The sequence below is a fragment of the Panicum virgatum genome, chromosome 3N (assembly GCF_016808335.1).
Source record: "Panicum virgatum strain AP13 chromosome 3N, P.virgatum_v5, whole genome shotgun sequence".
Classification (NCBI taxonomy): Eukaryota; Viridiplantae; Streptophyta; class Magnoliopsida; order Poales; family Poaceae; genus Panicum; species Panicum virgatum.
Window position 1 is genome coordinate 4,836,411 of NC_053147.1, and position 12,355 is coordinate 4,848,765.

At 40.0% G+C, this 12,355-nt stretch overlaps 2 protein-coding genes across 3 annotated transcripts; both read left to right on the plus strand.

Annotated features, from left to right (window-relative positions):
- The first annotated feature begins 240 nt into the window (after positions 1 to 240).
- Positions 241 to 4,854, plus strand: LOC120663814 (ribulose-1,5 bisphosphate carboxylase/oxygenase large subunit N-methyltransferase, chloroplastic-like). Of its 2 annotated transcripts, none has more exons than XM_039942738.1 (13): positions 241 to 695; positions 785 to 860; positions 1,398 to 1,603; positions 1,722 to 1,808; positions 1,896 to 1,988; positions 2,248 to 2,402; positions 2,554 to 2,638; positions 2,712 to 2,798; positions 2,867 to 2,983; positions 3,856 to 3,957; positions 4,045 to 4,213; positions 4,329 to 4,485; positions 4,591 to 4,854. In XM_039942738.1, the coding sequence occupies exons 1-11, from the start codon at positions 339 to 341 to the stop codon at positions 4,210 to 4,212; spliced, it is 1,533 nt and encodes a 510-aa protein (XP_039798672.1). In that variant the 5' UTR covers positions 241 to 338; the 3' UTR covers position 4,213; positions 4,329 to 4,485; positions 4,591 to 4,854. The 2 variants fall into 2 exon arrangements, with proteins under 2 accessions (XP_039798672.1, XP_039798673.1); XM_039942739.1 differs by having other exon boundaries at positions 4,329 to 4,409.
- A 1,749-nt stretch (positions 4,855 to 6,603) lies between these two features.
- On the plus strand, positions 6,604 to 11,832 carry LOC120663815 (protein ZINC INDUCED FACILITATOR-LIKE 1-like). Its single transcript, XM_039942740.1, has 17 exons — positions 6,604 to 6,840; positions 7,623 to 7,663; positions 7,788 to 7,848; positions 7,967 to 8,069; positions 8,180 to 8,282; positions 8,380 to 8,433; positions 8,529 to 8,591; positions 8,717 to 8,766; positions 8,838 to 8,913; positions 9,372 to 9,545; positions 9,641 to 9,728; positions 10,002 to 10,087; positions 10,166 to 10,273; positions 10,699 to 10,743; positions 10,819 to 10,907; positions 11,236 to 11,279; positions 11,428 to 11,832. The coding sequence occupies exons 1-17, from the start codon at positions 6,708 to 6,710 to the stop codon at positions 11,529 to 11,531; spliced, it is 1,422 nt and encodes a 473-aa protein (XP_039798674.1). The 5' UTR covers positions 6,604 to 6,707; the 3' UTR covers positions 11,532 to 11,832.
- The last annotated feature ends 523 nt before the right edge of the window (positions 11,833 to 12,355 follow it).

Here is a 12,355-nt window from a genome sequence, read left to right on the forward strand (position 1 = left end):
TATTTATTAATCCTATGAGTTTTAAGTTCATGGTCGTCTCACCTAAATTTTAGAGCATGACCAGCCTCTAACCTCATCCGATCATCCAAGCGAAATAGGTCTAGTGTGAAGTGAAAACTTGGCAAATCAGTCAAATTGTATCAAAAATCAAAGCTCAGATACAAACATTTTCAAGAGAAACAGACGTAGAACCTACGGCAAAATATCTGTCCACCTGGCCCAATCGTCGCCCTCCCCTCATCCACACCACCAACAAACCACCTCCGCCGCTGCAGCTCCACCGCCGCCGCCCCTGCCAACCGTCGCCTCGCCATTCCCCGCCTGAATCCCTAACGCCCATGGCCTCCGTCTCCCCCGCCGCCGCCGCAGCCGCCGTCTCCGGCCCCCACCACGCCCGCCTCCTCCTCCCCTCCTCATTGCGCCGCCTCGCGTGGCCCCGCCCGCGACTCCGCCTCGCCGCCTGCCACGCGGACACGCTGCTCCCCTCCTCCTCCTCCTCCTCATCGGAGGTCCGCGCGCCGCCGGCCCCCGCAGTGGGGCCCTCCGCCGAATCTGCCACGGACTGTTTCGTCGACTGGCTGCGCGCGCGCGGGTTGACCCCGGGCAAAGTGGATATCCGGGAGCGGCCGGTGCCCTGCCTGCGCGAGGGCAAGGACCCCCCGCTGCGCTACGTCGCTGCCGGCGACGCCCTCCAGGTTAGTGCCGTAGGGCGTGGGTTTTGGATTCCGGCAGTAGTGACGCGATCATGACCTGGATTTGGTTGACTGCGTCGTTTGTTGCGCAGGCGGGGGATGTGGCGTTCGAAGTGCCCATGTCGCTCGTCGTCACGCTGGAGCGGGTGCTCGGGGACGAATCAGTAGGTGAGATGGCCTCTGGCTCTGATACTCTCTATAACGCCTAGGAGTTGGGGAATCCCGTTTCTTGTATGTACATACATTTGGCTATAATAATCGATTTACCATCTCAGGAAATCAACAGCTGTGCTGTTCCTGCCTCGCTTTTCGTTGAGATTGTATGCCCCACTAGTTCCTGACTCTTGAATAGATGTCCTGGACACGGGTCTGTTGCATTTCTCAACATTTAGAGGCATCTTTAGAAGAATCAAAATATAGGCTGCTCGTCCCATTTTTATGTTTTGCCCTACTATGAGCTTTTGGTTATGCCCTTGTGGTATTTAACATTCTAGGCTTGGCAATTCTTTGTGGCACTTTATGTTCATGTTGTTTCTCGTTTTAACCTGGGCATGCCTAAAAGGCAACAATTTACCTAAAAAGGGTAACAATTACGCACCCACACACTACATCACAGTGATGTTTGCACAGACACAAGGATATAAGTAATTGATTTGTATGTTATGGATATGCCTGTCAGTTTTTTGATATTTCTGCACCATGCAGCTGAGTTGTTGACGAACAACAAGTTGTCTGAGTTGGCATGCTTGGCTTTGTATCTCATGTATGAGAAAAAGCAAGGAAAGGATTCATATTGGTACCCCTACATTAAGGAGCTTGACCGACACCGAGGAAGGGGACAACTAGCTGTTGAATCACCACTTTTATGGACTGAAAGTGAACTTGATTACCTGACTGGAAGCCCATTAAAGGAAAGTGATTTGACTATGTTTTATCTCAATGTACCATGATCACTTTTTGATGCGGAAGGATTAATTAGTCAATATTCTGTAAGAAAAATGAATATCCTAACATAGATGATAATTTCAGGATGAAGTTGTTGCTAGAGATGAGGCAGTAAGGAGAGAGTATAATGAGCTTGACACAGTGTGGTTCATGGCAGGTTCACTGTTTCAGGTATTCCTTGATGTTCCAAACATATTTCTTTCCAGTACAGCCTAGTTGATAAACTGATCCTTTTTCTCACTGATTCTTGTTGTGCAGCAATACCCTTTTGATATACCTACTGAGGCTTTTCCGTTTGAGATATTCAAGCAAGCTTTTGTTGCCGTACAGTCTTGTGTGGTTCATCTGCAGGTAACGTGTTGTGGGATGGATTTAGGCTATTATCTATACAAGTATTGTTCTGGGACCTGTTTCCTGTACATTTCTTTTATTTCTTCCTTGTTAAACTAAATGCTTATAATTTGTTCTGCAATTAGTATAAAGTGTAAGAAAATTTAGTGCTGAGCTTCTGAACAGAAATACTCCCATTTGACTTATAATTTGTTCTGCTATTAGTATAAGTGTAGGAAATACTCTCAATGACTTATTTATGCTTATTATTCAAGAACAGAAAGTTAGTTTAGCTCGAAGATTCGCGCTAGTTCCTTTGGGGCCACCACTATTGACCTACAAGAGCAACTGCAAAGCTATGTTGACAGCTGATGGTGATTCTGTTCGGTTGGTGGTGGATCGCCCATATAAAGCCGGAGAACCAATAATCGTCTGGTAATATGTTTTTCTTCAGTTGCATAATTGCATTAATATTCGTGTTCTTCCTCATGATATTTTGCAATCCGAGTGCTCATCAATTAGTGTGGATTTTGTGCATTGTTTTTGGTACATGCATTCAAGACCTCAAATTATGTAGATTATACAGGTGTGGACCACAAACAAACTCCAGGCTGGTTCTGAACTATGGTTTTGTTGATGAGGACAATCCCTTTGATCGGATAGCAATTGAGGTAAACAATCTTTATTATGCGGCATTCTTCTTTATTGTCTGGTTGTGTAACTCTGACTGAATCACTGTTACAGGCATCCTTAAATACAGAAGATCCTCAATACCAAGAAAAGAGAATGGTTGCTCAGAGGAATGGAAAGCTTGCTATCCAAAATTTTAATGTGAGTTTTCTTCCTCCTTTTGTAGTGAAACTATAAGTTTTGAATATTAATATGCCTCGTTGAATCAGGTCTATGTAGGTAAAGAGAAAGAAACTGTTGCAGAAATACTGCCTTACCTGAGATTAGGATACATTTCAGATCCGGATGAAATGCAGTCCATACTCTCTTCTGGAGATACTTGTCCAGTAAGTCTACCTACTCATCCTTGATGTTGCTACTTATTGATTCACTGATTTGCTTGGGTGCTTCCAAAATATGATGTATACATACACGATAGCACTTGCCCTGATACTTATTCAACATATTTGCCCTTTTTAGTCCGTTGTAATTAGGAACCTATTTGACCTAGTTTTGTGCTTCTTTATGGTCCACTTTTGTGGTTTCTGGGCATAGACCTAAAAGCCATTTCACGCTAGATTCAATTGTTATAGTGCTTCTATCTGACAGGATGATCATCAGCTTATTGATTGAACTAAAGCTAAACACGTGCCTCCTGTTTGTCCCCAATCATTGCTAAGTTCAAACCAGCTTTGAACAAATCCTATGTCTTGAGATTCTCTAGCTCCACCAAAATGCTAATTTACCCTTGCATGAACTTGTAACAAAAGGCAGAAAACACCATTTTGCATGTAATTTTGAAATTTTGGTTAGCATTAAAGATTTTCTTGAGGCATTACATTGGTAGTTTTCTATGCTTTGGATCATAGCCAAATAGCCTATATATATTGTTGCAGTTATTATATACTTAGCATTAGCATATTGTCAATTGATAGGTTCATGCTACTTAACATTAGGGTTTGTACTTGGTTGTATATGAAATGTGCGTTCTTAGGTAACATACTGAAAACTGGTCTCTGATCCAACTGAAATGGCTCATGGTTGAGTACCTGTGTGCCATTACTTGCTGTAGACACTAGCTTGGGTAAAACTGTTGATAACCTAGGTATCCTTTTTGATTTGATGCCAAATGAAAATTTCTGGGTAGTAGTCTTACTGTGCGATATGTTTGTCCAGAATTTAACAATTTTTTTTTACATACGGTGTATGTATTCTCTAGGTTAGTCCATGTACTGAGCGAGCTGTTCTTGATCAACTTTTTGGTTACCTGGAATCTCGATTGGCTGGTTATCCAACAACTTTGGATGAGGATGAAGTTATGGTAATGAGTTTGGTGGATTTTTATGAAGTGCTTCTTCACTGACTCTATACTTGCTGAGTCCTATGTCGTTGCTTTGGTCATCGCCAGTTGGCAGATGGCAATTTGGAACCAAAGAAGGAAGTTGCTACAAGGCTTGTAAGGTTGGAGAAGAAGATGCTCCATGCCTGTCTCCAGGCTGCTAATGAGTTTATAAATGACTTGCCGGATCACACAGTATCACCTTGCCCTGCTCCATATGCCCCTGAACTGAAATGAGGTAACCACTGGCAATGCTCTACATGCTATCAGTTTTTGATGTGTAGTTTCTCAATCACACTAGCATGTAATTTCTTCATTTATCTTATAGATTGCATATTGTTTTCTTTTCCCAGATAGTCATATCATCAGGACTTTCAAGAATTGGGCAACGCGCAGAAAAGCATCCTCTATATGAGATCATTATATGTTGCAAGGTGGGAATGGCATTTGCAAGAATCTGCTACATGTTTTCTGTAGAGATCAAATATATGTTAATTGCATCACTAGAAGGTAAATGAGATCTAATTTTGCAAATCAAAGCTGTACTTCATTGTCTGTGGCATGCACAAAGCACGAAGTTACACCCTGCTGATGGTTACAACTTTCGTGTTGCAGGGATTCACAAATCTGGCCGTTCAGGTGCAATCGTGCAGGCCTAAGCAGATGTGGTAGTTAGTTGCAATGCACAGAAGTGTGCGTGAATGTTCTCTTTTTGTTAATCTAGCAGGTTTTGTATTCACGAAGTAGATTCTGTATCTCTATTTTCTGATGAGCATGGGTTAGGAGTGCCAATCATGAATCATGTACATGGCTGGCTGGCTGTCTGCAGGATTACTGAAAATAGCGCCTGTAACGGCAGGGCCCGTTTAGATGCTCCCATCCCCATCTGGGCTAAATTGGCCCGGCCTGGACTGAGCTGTTTTGCTGCATCCGGCATGCACTTTCTAAAGCCAAGTAGCCCCAATCTGCCGGATCAGTATGCAGTGATCTTGCCTTTCCTGATGGCTCTTCGGCCTGAGAAATTGCATCTACACTAGCTTTGATGCATGCAGCCGTAATAAACTGAAAGCAAGAAAGCATCATCTATGAAGGCATCTGAAAGCTTTCAATAAATAACAGCTACATTTCTTGAAACCCTTTCAAATAAAAAGAAGTTTGCATATGAAGCTGTGACGGATGCAGATTGAGTACAACAGTCTCCGCATAAATATCTACATGAAAAAAATCCTCTTCAGATGCTCACAAAGTTTGTGCTTTTCCGCTTGCTGCTCCAGGAATTATTTCTTGATTAGTTCACAAGCATTGGAATTGTTCCATGAGCTTCTGGTCAATATGGTGATCGTAGGCCGTAGCAGTGTATAAGGTTAACTTCCATTATATTGTCCGGAGAACCGAGTGTATGAGGTTATACCCCTGAAGGTTGTCGATCGCACAATATAATGCCACGACTTTTGCTTTGGACGACATCAGCCTTGTGACAGGATTGGTGCAGTGTCTTGCGGCATATGGAGGTTAAAGAAAAAGGGAGATAGTGTTATTTCCCCTGACCCATCACTGAGAGCTAGCGGCCGGAGACAACTGAAATGTTAAAAATAGAAGACCTATCTTGCCAGTGCGCTAGCTATATACACACAACACTCAGAAGCACAAGTAACTGTTGCTCTATTATTCGTGTATAACGTGGAGGCACGGAAGGAACCAAACTTCTTGGGACCGAACGTACTGTACACTGAATTCGATCGACAACGGATTCAGTGTACAGTCGTTCAGTCCCAATAAGTAGCTAGCTAGGGCTTTGCGCGCGCACCGAACTTGTTTTGCTGTTCTGGGGAGTTGAGATCATTTTCATTGTCCCTTCCGTCCAACTAAAGGGCAAATAGCGTACGTCCCATGCATTCATGATGCTACGCACACAGTGACGACACTTAATAGGTTGGTAGCGACTCCTGATCAGATCGAACGGCGGCACATTTCATGTTGTCTGCTATATAAGTATATATACAGGAGTGCTACGTTGACTCTTCATGCAGCTAGTAGTCGCCGTCTCTGCTGACAGCACCCATCAGCGCTGACACGCATCGATCTTAATCATATATATGAGAAAAGATAGATGACGGCCGGCCGGTCTCTCATCTCGTTACTCAGATACGTACTCATCACCTGACAAACCAAAAAAAACTAGCCACGTATAAACACAACAGGCATGTGCAGATGCATGGCATGTACTATATAGCTAGCTATACCTACCGTTGCCAATTGGTATTTGATTTGCCGGACATTTTTTTCTTAAAAAATTCGTGGTCTCAGTGTCGTCGTCTGTCACACATGAAAAGATCAGAAATCGTGCTGTGATTTGCCAGAGGGAAAAATATAAATATGATACAACCGGCGGCAATAATGCAAGCTCGTTGCATGCTGCTCGATCATCGCCGCTGATGCACGCCTGTATGGCAAGCATGCATGGTTCAGAGACGTACAGACCCAGCTCAAGAACGTAGCCGCGCTGACTAGCACAGTGACAGTGATGATCGCCTCAGCTCGTACCTGGCAGCACAACAACAGTAGTAGTCAGCAGCAGACTCGACTATATAACTCACCACTAGTCCACTACACGCCTTCGATCCCGCACAACAAGTTCAGATATCAGATAATTAGTGTGCGCAAAGCCCTAGCTCCTTATTGATATCAGAGTTGTGTGAGCTCTAGCCGATATACTATCTGATCGCGTGAAAATGGGTGAGGAGGCGCCGACGGCGGTGTACGTCGATGGCTGCCCCGGATGCGCCATAGAGCGGAAGAAGGAGGCCAACAAGGGCATCCCCTACAAAGAGCTCTTCTTTGTCGCCGTCACCACCGTTGCCTCCGGTATAGGATCAACTACTAGAGTAGCGTTGTTACCTACTCCCTTCGTTCCAAACTATAAGTCATTTCAAGAATCTTGAAGAGTCAAAGTTTTTTAAGTTTGACCAATTTTATATAACAGGATAATAACATCTATGATACCAATTAAGTACCATTAGAATCTTTATTAGCTATATTTTTATAGTGTATCTAATTGATGTCAAAAATCTTTATGTTTCTCTCTATAATTTTGGTCAAACTTTGAGATGGTTTGACTCCAAGATTCTTGGAATAACTTATAATTTGGAACGGAGGGAGTACCTAATAACTATATATGTGTGGATGGTAACCGTACCTGCCGGCTTATATGTGCCCTCTCTTCTGTTTGCTTCATTCATGCATGCATGCCTTCTCATAGCCTCATCATTTCTACTTTTTTTTTCTTTCGTGAAACCTTCCCGTAGCATCTTGCCGCTATTCAACAACAATTAGAGCGAAGCTTTAATTTGTTCACTAATAATGTGTGAATAAAAAAGTTGTTCTCAGTTAAGTTTAACTAGGTAATGTTTTTCTGTTGCATATACAAAGATTACATGGTTGTATTCCATAATACTTAATAAGCAATGCGGCTATTGTAATACTGATGCTTAATTGCAAGTACCACAATAATTTGACGATGCATGTACGTTTGATTTGTTCTATAGCTCGATAGGACTACTCTCTCTGGGTGATATACAATATGTGCATATATATGATGAGTGATGTTTCCCTGACATTGATAAATATTTGCTGATCTTTTATTTCAGCTTTACCAATATCATCCTTGTTTCCCTTCTTATACTACATGGTATGTTCATCTCACTTTAATTTAGACATGTCTTCTTTGTTTATTAATAAAAATTTGGCTTCTCTTCTGCATATTGGAGAAGATAATTTCCATATGTATTGATTCAAATTTGTCTTGATGATAGATCGAAGATCTGCATGTTGCAAAAAAGGAACAAGATATTGGATTATACGCTGGTTTTCTTGGTAAGAGTATTACTGGCCGTTAATTCATTTAGATGTTGTTGCCCTTCTTTCAGAAAATATATTTACACACAATTTGAAGCATATTGGATAATTCTGTTTATATTGCATATATATATAGGTGCATCTTACTTTGTTGGTCGATTTTTGGCCTCACTCTTCTGGGGTGTAGTGGCTGATCGTATTGGGCGAAAACCGATCATCATATTTTCTGTCCTCTCAGTGTGAGCAAAATGTTCTTGTTCTAGAAACTATACTAATAATAATGCACTCCTATTTTTTCTAATTATATGGTAACTTTTATATTAAGCCTCGTAATGCACTATTATTCCAGGGTTATAGTTAACACTTTATTTGGACTAAGTACGAAGTATTGGATGGCAATTACTACAAGATTGATTCTAGGTGCTCTCAATGGCATGCTTGCGCCAATAAAGGTATTTGAAGGTGCATATATAATCTGGCACCATTTATGCAGGCAACTGCTTTCTTATTATATATAAGTATATGTGTGTTGTGGCTCACTGTTTGCAGGCTTACTCAATCGAGATTTGTCGTCCTGAACACCACGCTCTAGGGCTATCAATTGTAAATACTTCCACATTATACATTTTGTACATGTATAACAAAAAATAGTTCCGTCCATTGATGCACGATTATTTAACATTAATAATCGAACACAGGTAAGCACTGCTTGGGGCTTAGGTCTTGTTGTGGGCCCATCCATTGGAGGCTACTTGGCACGGGTAGTATACTAATGTTTATTTGATTTCCCTATTCTAGACGAAGAATTTGATTCTTTTTATATAATACATCAATATTTTCTACAATGCAACAATATTCAATTTTTTCTTCTTCTCTTGTATGTCAGCCTGCACAGCAGTATCCAAACATGATCTCTGACAAATCAATTTTTGGGAGGTATAAATTTTGAGTAAATCAAATTCAAGTTATATAAATAATAAAACTAACTATATTATCATTTTTTTTAGGTTCCCATATCTCTTGCCATGCCTTTGTATTTCAGTTTTTGCTGCTGTGGTTCTAGTAAGCTGCATATGGTTACCGGTATGTGCACATGCTATTTCATATGAAAGTTTAAAGAAAAATGACCCTTCTTAGTCGCTCCATAACTTGGTGACATCCGTTTTTATCTCAAAAATCCAAATGATAAAGTATCTTTTATAATCCATTAACTTTTAGGTTTCTAAACCAAGCCTGTCATTAAGACCCAGACTTGTAAACAAGAGTAGGAGTTTGTAAGCTAATAATCATGTTGTTGATATAGTTGGATTTTAGAAGGCATTAGTATGCATTTGGATCCAAAATTGAAACTTAAATGTACAAAATGATGACAGATGGCAATATAATATCTTTCCCTAGTTGAGATAGTTAGGTTCTATATAGTTAAAATGATCAATACGATTAACATGATGACTAATGCATTATTTCAGTTTAATTACTTTAGTGGAATCAATCATTAATATTTGAATGAAGAAACCATGCCTTTTGTTACTGATTGCTAGGAGACACTTCATAAGCACAAAAACATAGACAATGAGATAGAAATGTCTAGTGATTCAAGAGCTCCACAGACAGAAGAGATACATGGGGACAAAAGTCTATGTAAGAATTGGCCATTGATGTCTTCTATCATTGCATATTGTGTTTTCACGCTTCATGACACAGCATACAGTGAGGTAATATTTAAATATGGCACATTTCTCCTCAAACCTATCGATCAGTCAACATAATATTATGGAATCACCTTTTTTATTTTTTGCATTTATATCAGATACTTTCATTGTGGACCATAAGTGACAGAAAGTATGGTGGACTAAGCTTTTCATCTAAAGAAGTTGGCCAACTTCTTGCAGTTGCTGGTATACATAACAACACCAACCTATACAGCATGTTACTAGGGCCAGTTGCAAAATGCTGATAAACATTCCAATTAATGTTAAGAAAAATATTTTTTGTGAACTATGCTACTCCACTAGATAATACACAACTACCCAAGTCACTAGATATATATTGCCTCTAATATGTACATAATTATGTACTACTATATGACTATCCTACATTACACCTGTTACCAGAAGTTGGTTGCTATTATTTGGTAAAGCCTTGAATAATAATTTCACATTCAACTGTAGGTGCTGGACTTATTGTGTATCAACTATTCATCTATAGACCAGTCCACAAATTTCTGGGATGTGTCAATTCATGCCGTGCTTCATCTGTGAGTAAACTACCTGCAATAGAACAAAAATGTATAGTTAATTCATATCCATTAACTATTTACTTCCTTTCACTGTAGGCCCTAACAATACCAATTCTTGCTGCTTATCCCTTCATGACGCACCTGTATGGGTATAGACTTGGACTAGCTCTTTATTCTGCTGCCATTGTGAAAGGTGCTCTTGGTGTAAGTATTCACACCTATCTATTTATTCAATATTTTTGTGATGACCCAGAATACAAATAAACAAAGAAGGAAAGACTTGAATGTTGTCTTATAGCCCCCATAAGATAGATTATATACAACATGAAAACCCCAAAAGGATATGATATATGTCCTATAAACAAAATTAATTTTTTCAATATTATGCCTGTATGCATGAAACATTTGAACTAATAACCTGGTCTTTGTACAATCACATATATAGCATTATTTTCATTTTTAATTTTATATATCCCCGAATGCATCATATTGTCCATTGGCTCTCGAATAATTGCCTCAAAGTTATCTAGGGAATTATCATGAAAAAAACTAGGATCAAATAGTTATTTTATAGTCTTTTAGTATATCATCTTCCACTCTAACTTTATACATTTGATAAACGTGATCAGATTACTGCCCTGACGGGCACTTCGCTTCTCCAGAACTATGCCGTGGCAAGTATCAAATTATTTAGCTGAGTTATTTTGAAATGCTATAAATTTAGCTAATTCAATTATGTCCAAAAACAGCCACAGAGCCAAAGAGGCGCTGCTAATGGCATAGCTGCAACTGCAATGTCCTTCTTCAAGGCTATTGGTCCTGCAGGAGCAGGCGCTTTGTGAGTATCTGCCATCATTAGCATATGCAAAATCCTTTGAACAACAAATTATGAGTCAAAAATATCAATTCCACAAGATTTTAAGCCTCATAGTCACACAGTATATTTATAAAAACTTTATAAACATATCAATTAATAAGAATGCTTAGTTGACAGATATAACTATACAAGATAAAAGTATATATTATGAACATTCAACCTGGTACACATCATCTTTAAGTGTGCCATTACCTTTTCTTCCTAATATCACAAGAGTTTGTATTAGGTTCAGATGCATGTGGTTTGGGCATTTGAACACAAATCTTATACCCGGACTTTCTGAATGTAGATTCTCGTGGGCCCAAAAGCGCCAACATGCTGCCTTCTTTCCAGGTATGTATGTAAATTTGTTCGTTATGGTTTCTTCTTTTAGCCACCACCACCTCCTTTTCCTTAATGTTGTATGCTTTGTGTGCCACCTGTGTATTATAGTTTTTTGTGTATCAAACCTTAACATAATTTTATTTCATTAATTGTGTAGGGGATCAAATGGTGTTTTTTATTCTGAACATTGTCCAATGTATTGGGCTTGTGCTGACCTTTAAGCCATTCTTAGCAGTACCAGACCACTATGATCTGAAGTAGCTGCTAGATCCCTCAGCAATGGAATAATGGTGAATTTTCAGAAGAAAAATATGCTTCAGCTCCAAGAAATTAGCATGAGTGTTGTACAAGATAATTATGTAACACCAAAAGCTGTGTATTGTGCCAAACAAAAAATAGTTGCATACTTATGATCTATGTATCTTTGGTTATTCCAGTTCCAAATTGGCGGTCATAGTCTGTGCTCAAGTTAGAACTGGAATAATATTTTATCTTTCATTTCCTGGAACATAAGATGCTTTGTGCAAAATTACACTCTAATTTCTTATCGTCCATTATTACATGAATAGCGACTGGGAGCTCGCTGCTCCTGTTTTTTTTTTGGCCCTCAACTTCCAATGTTTGCCCCTGGTATGTGAATATATTAAATATAGCAGGAATACTGAAAGGGATTATGCAAATACCAATTCTCATGAAAAAGGACTTCATTTGGCACAAACTCTGTGTGGAAGTCATTTGATGCTGCAACTCGATCTTGTCCTTCGCGTCATTCTGATGCGTTAATGTTTCAACGCTGCTCACATACATATTTTCAAAGTGAAGCAGTACTTAACACTGGGCTTTCCAGATAAACATAAAGGAGTAGCTCGATCGCGTACACTGTACAGGGTAAAAAGGGATCACGGCTACTACAGATTCGATGCACATGAGCATCCTGGATTTCTAGGAAGGCAGCAATGCAGCATGGCGAGAACTTTAGATCGACCTGAGCATATGGAGACGGTGCAGACGGGTCGGCCAGAAACATCTTCAGCTTCGTGCCTGATGCTGCCAAGGTCGTCTGCTAGCTTGGACCCCGCGGTGAT

Bases quoted from the DNA above. Each gene is read 5' to 3' on its own strand.
- LOC120663814 (XM_039942738.1), top strand. From the start codon at position 339: ATGGCCTCCGTCTCCCCCGCCGCCGCCGCAGCCGCCGTCTCCGGCCCC. The intron at 696-784 runs GTTAGTGCCGTA...TTTGTTGCGCAG, and splicing joins CTGCCGGCGACGCCCTCCAG to GCGGGGGATGTGGCGTTCGA. The intron at 2,403-2,553 runs GTAATATGTTTT...TAGATTATACAG, and splicing joins GGAGAACCAATAATCGTCTG to GTGTGGACCACAAACAAACT.
- LOC120663815 (XM_039942740.1), top strand. From the start codon at position 6,708: ATGGGTGAGGAGGCGCCGACGGCGGTGTACGTCGATGGCTGCCCCGGA. The intron at 8,914-9,371 runs GTATGTGCACAT...ACTGATTGCTAG, and splicing joins TAAGCTGCATATGGTTACCG to GAGACACTTCATAAGCACAA. The intron at 10,088-10,165 runs GTGAGTAAACTA...CTTTCACTGTAG, and splicing joins ATTCATGCCGTGCTTCATCT to GCCCTAACAATACCAATTCT.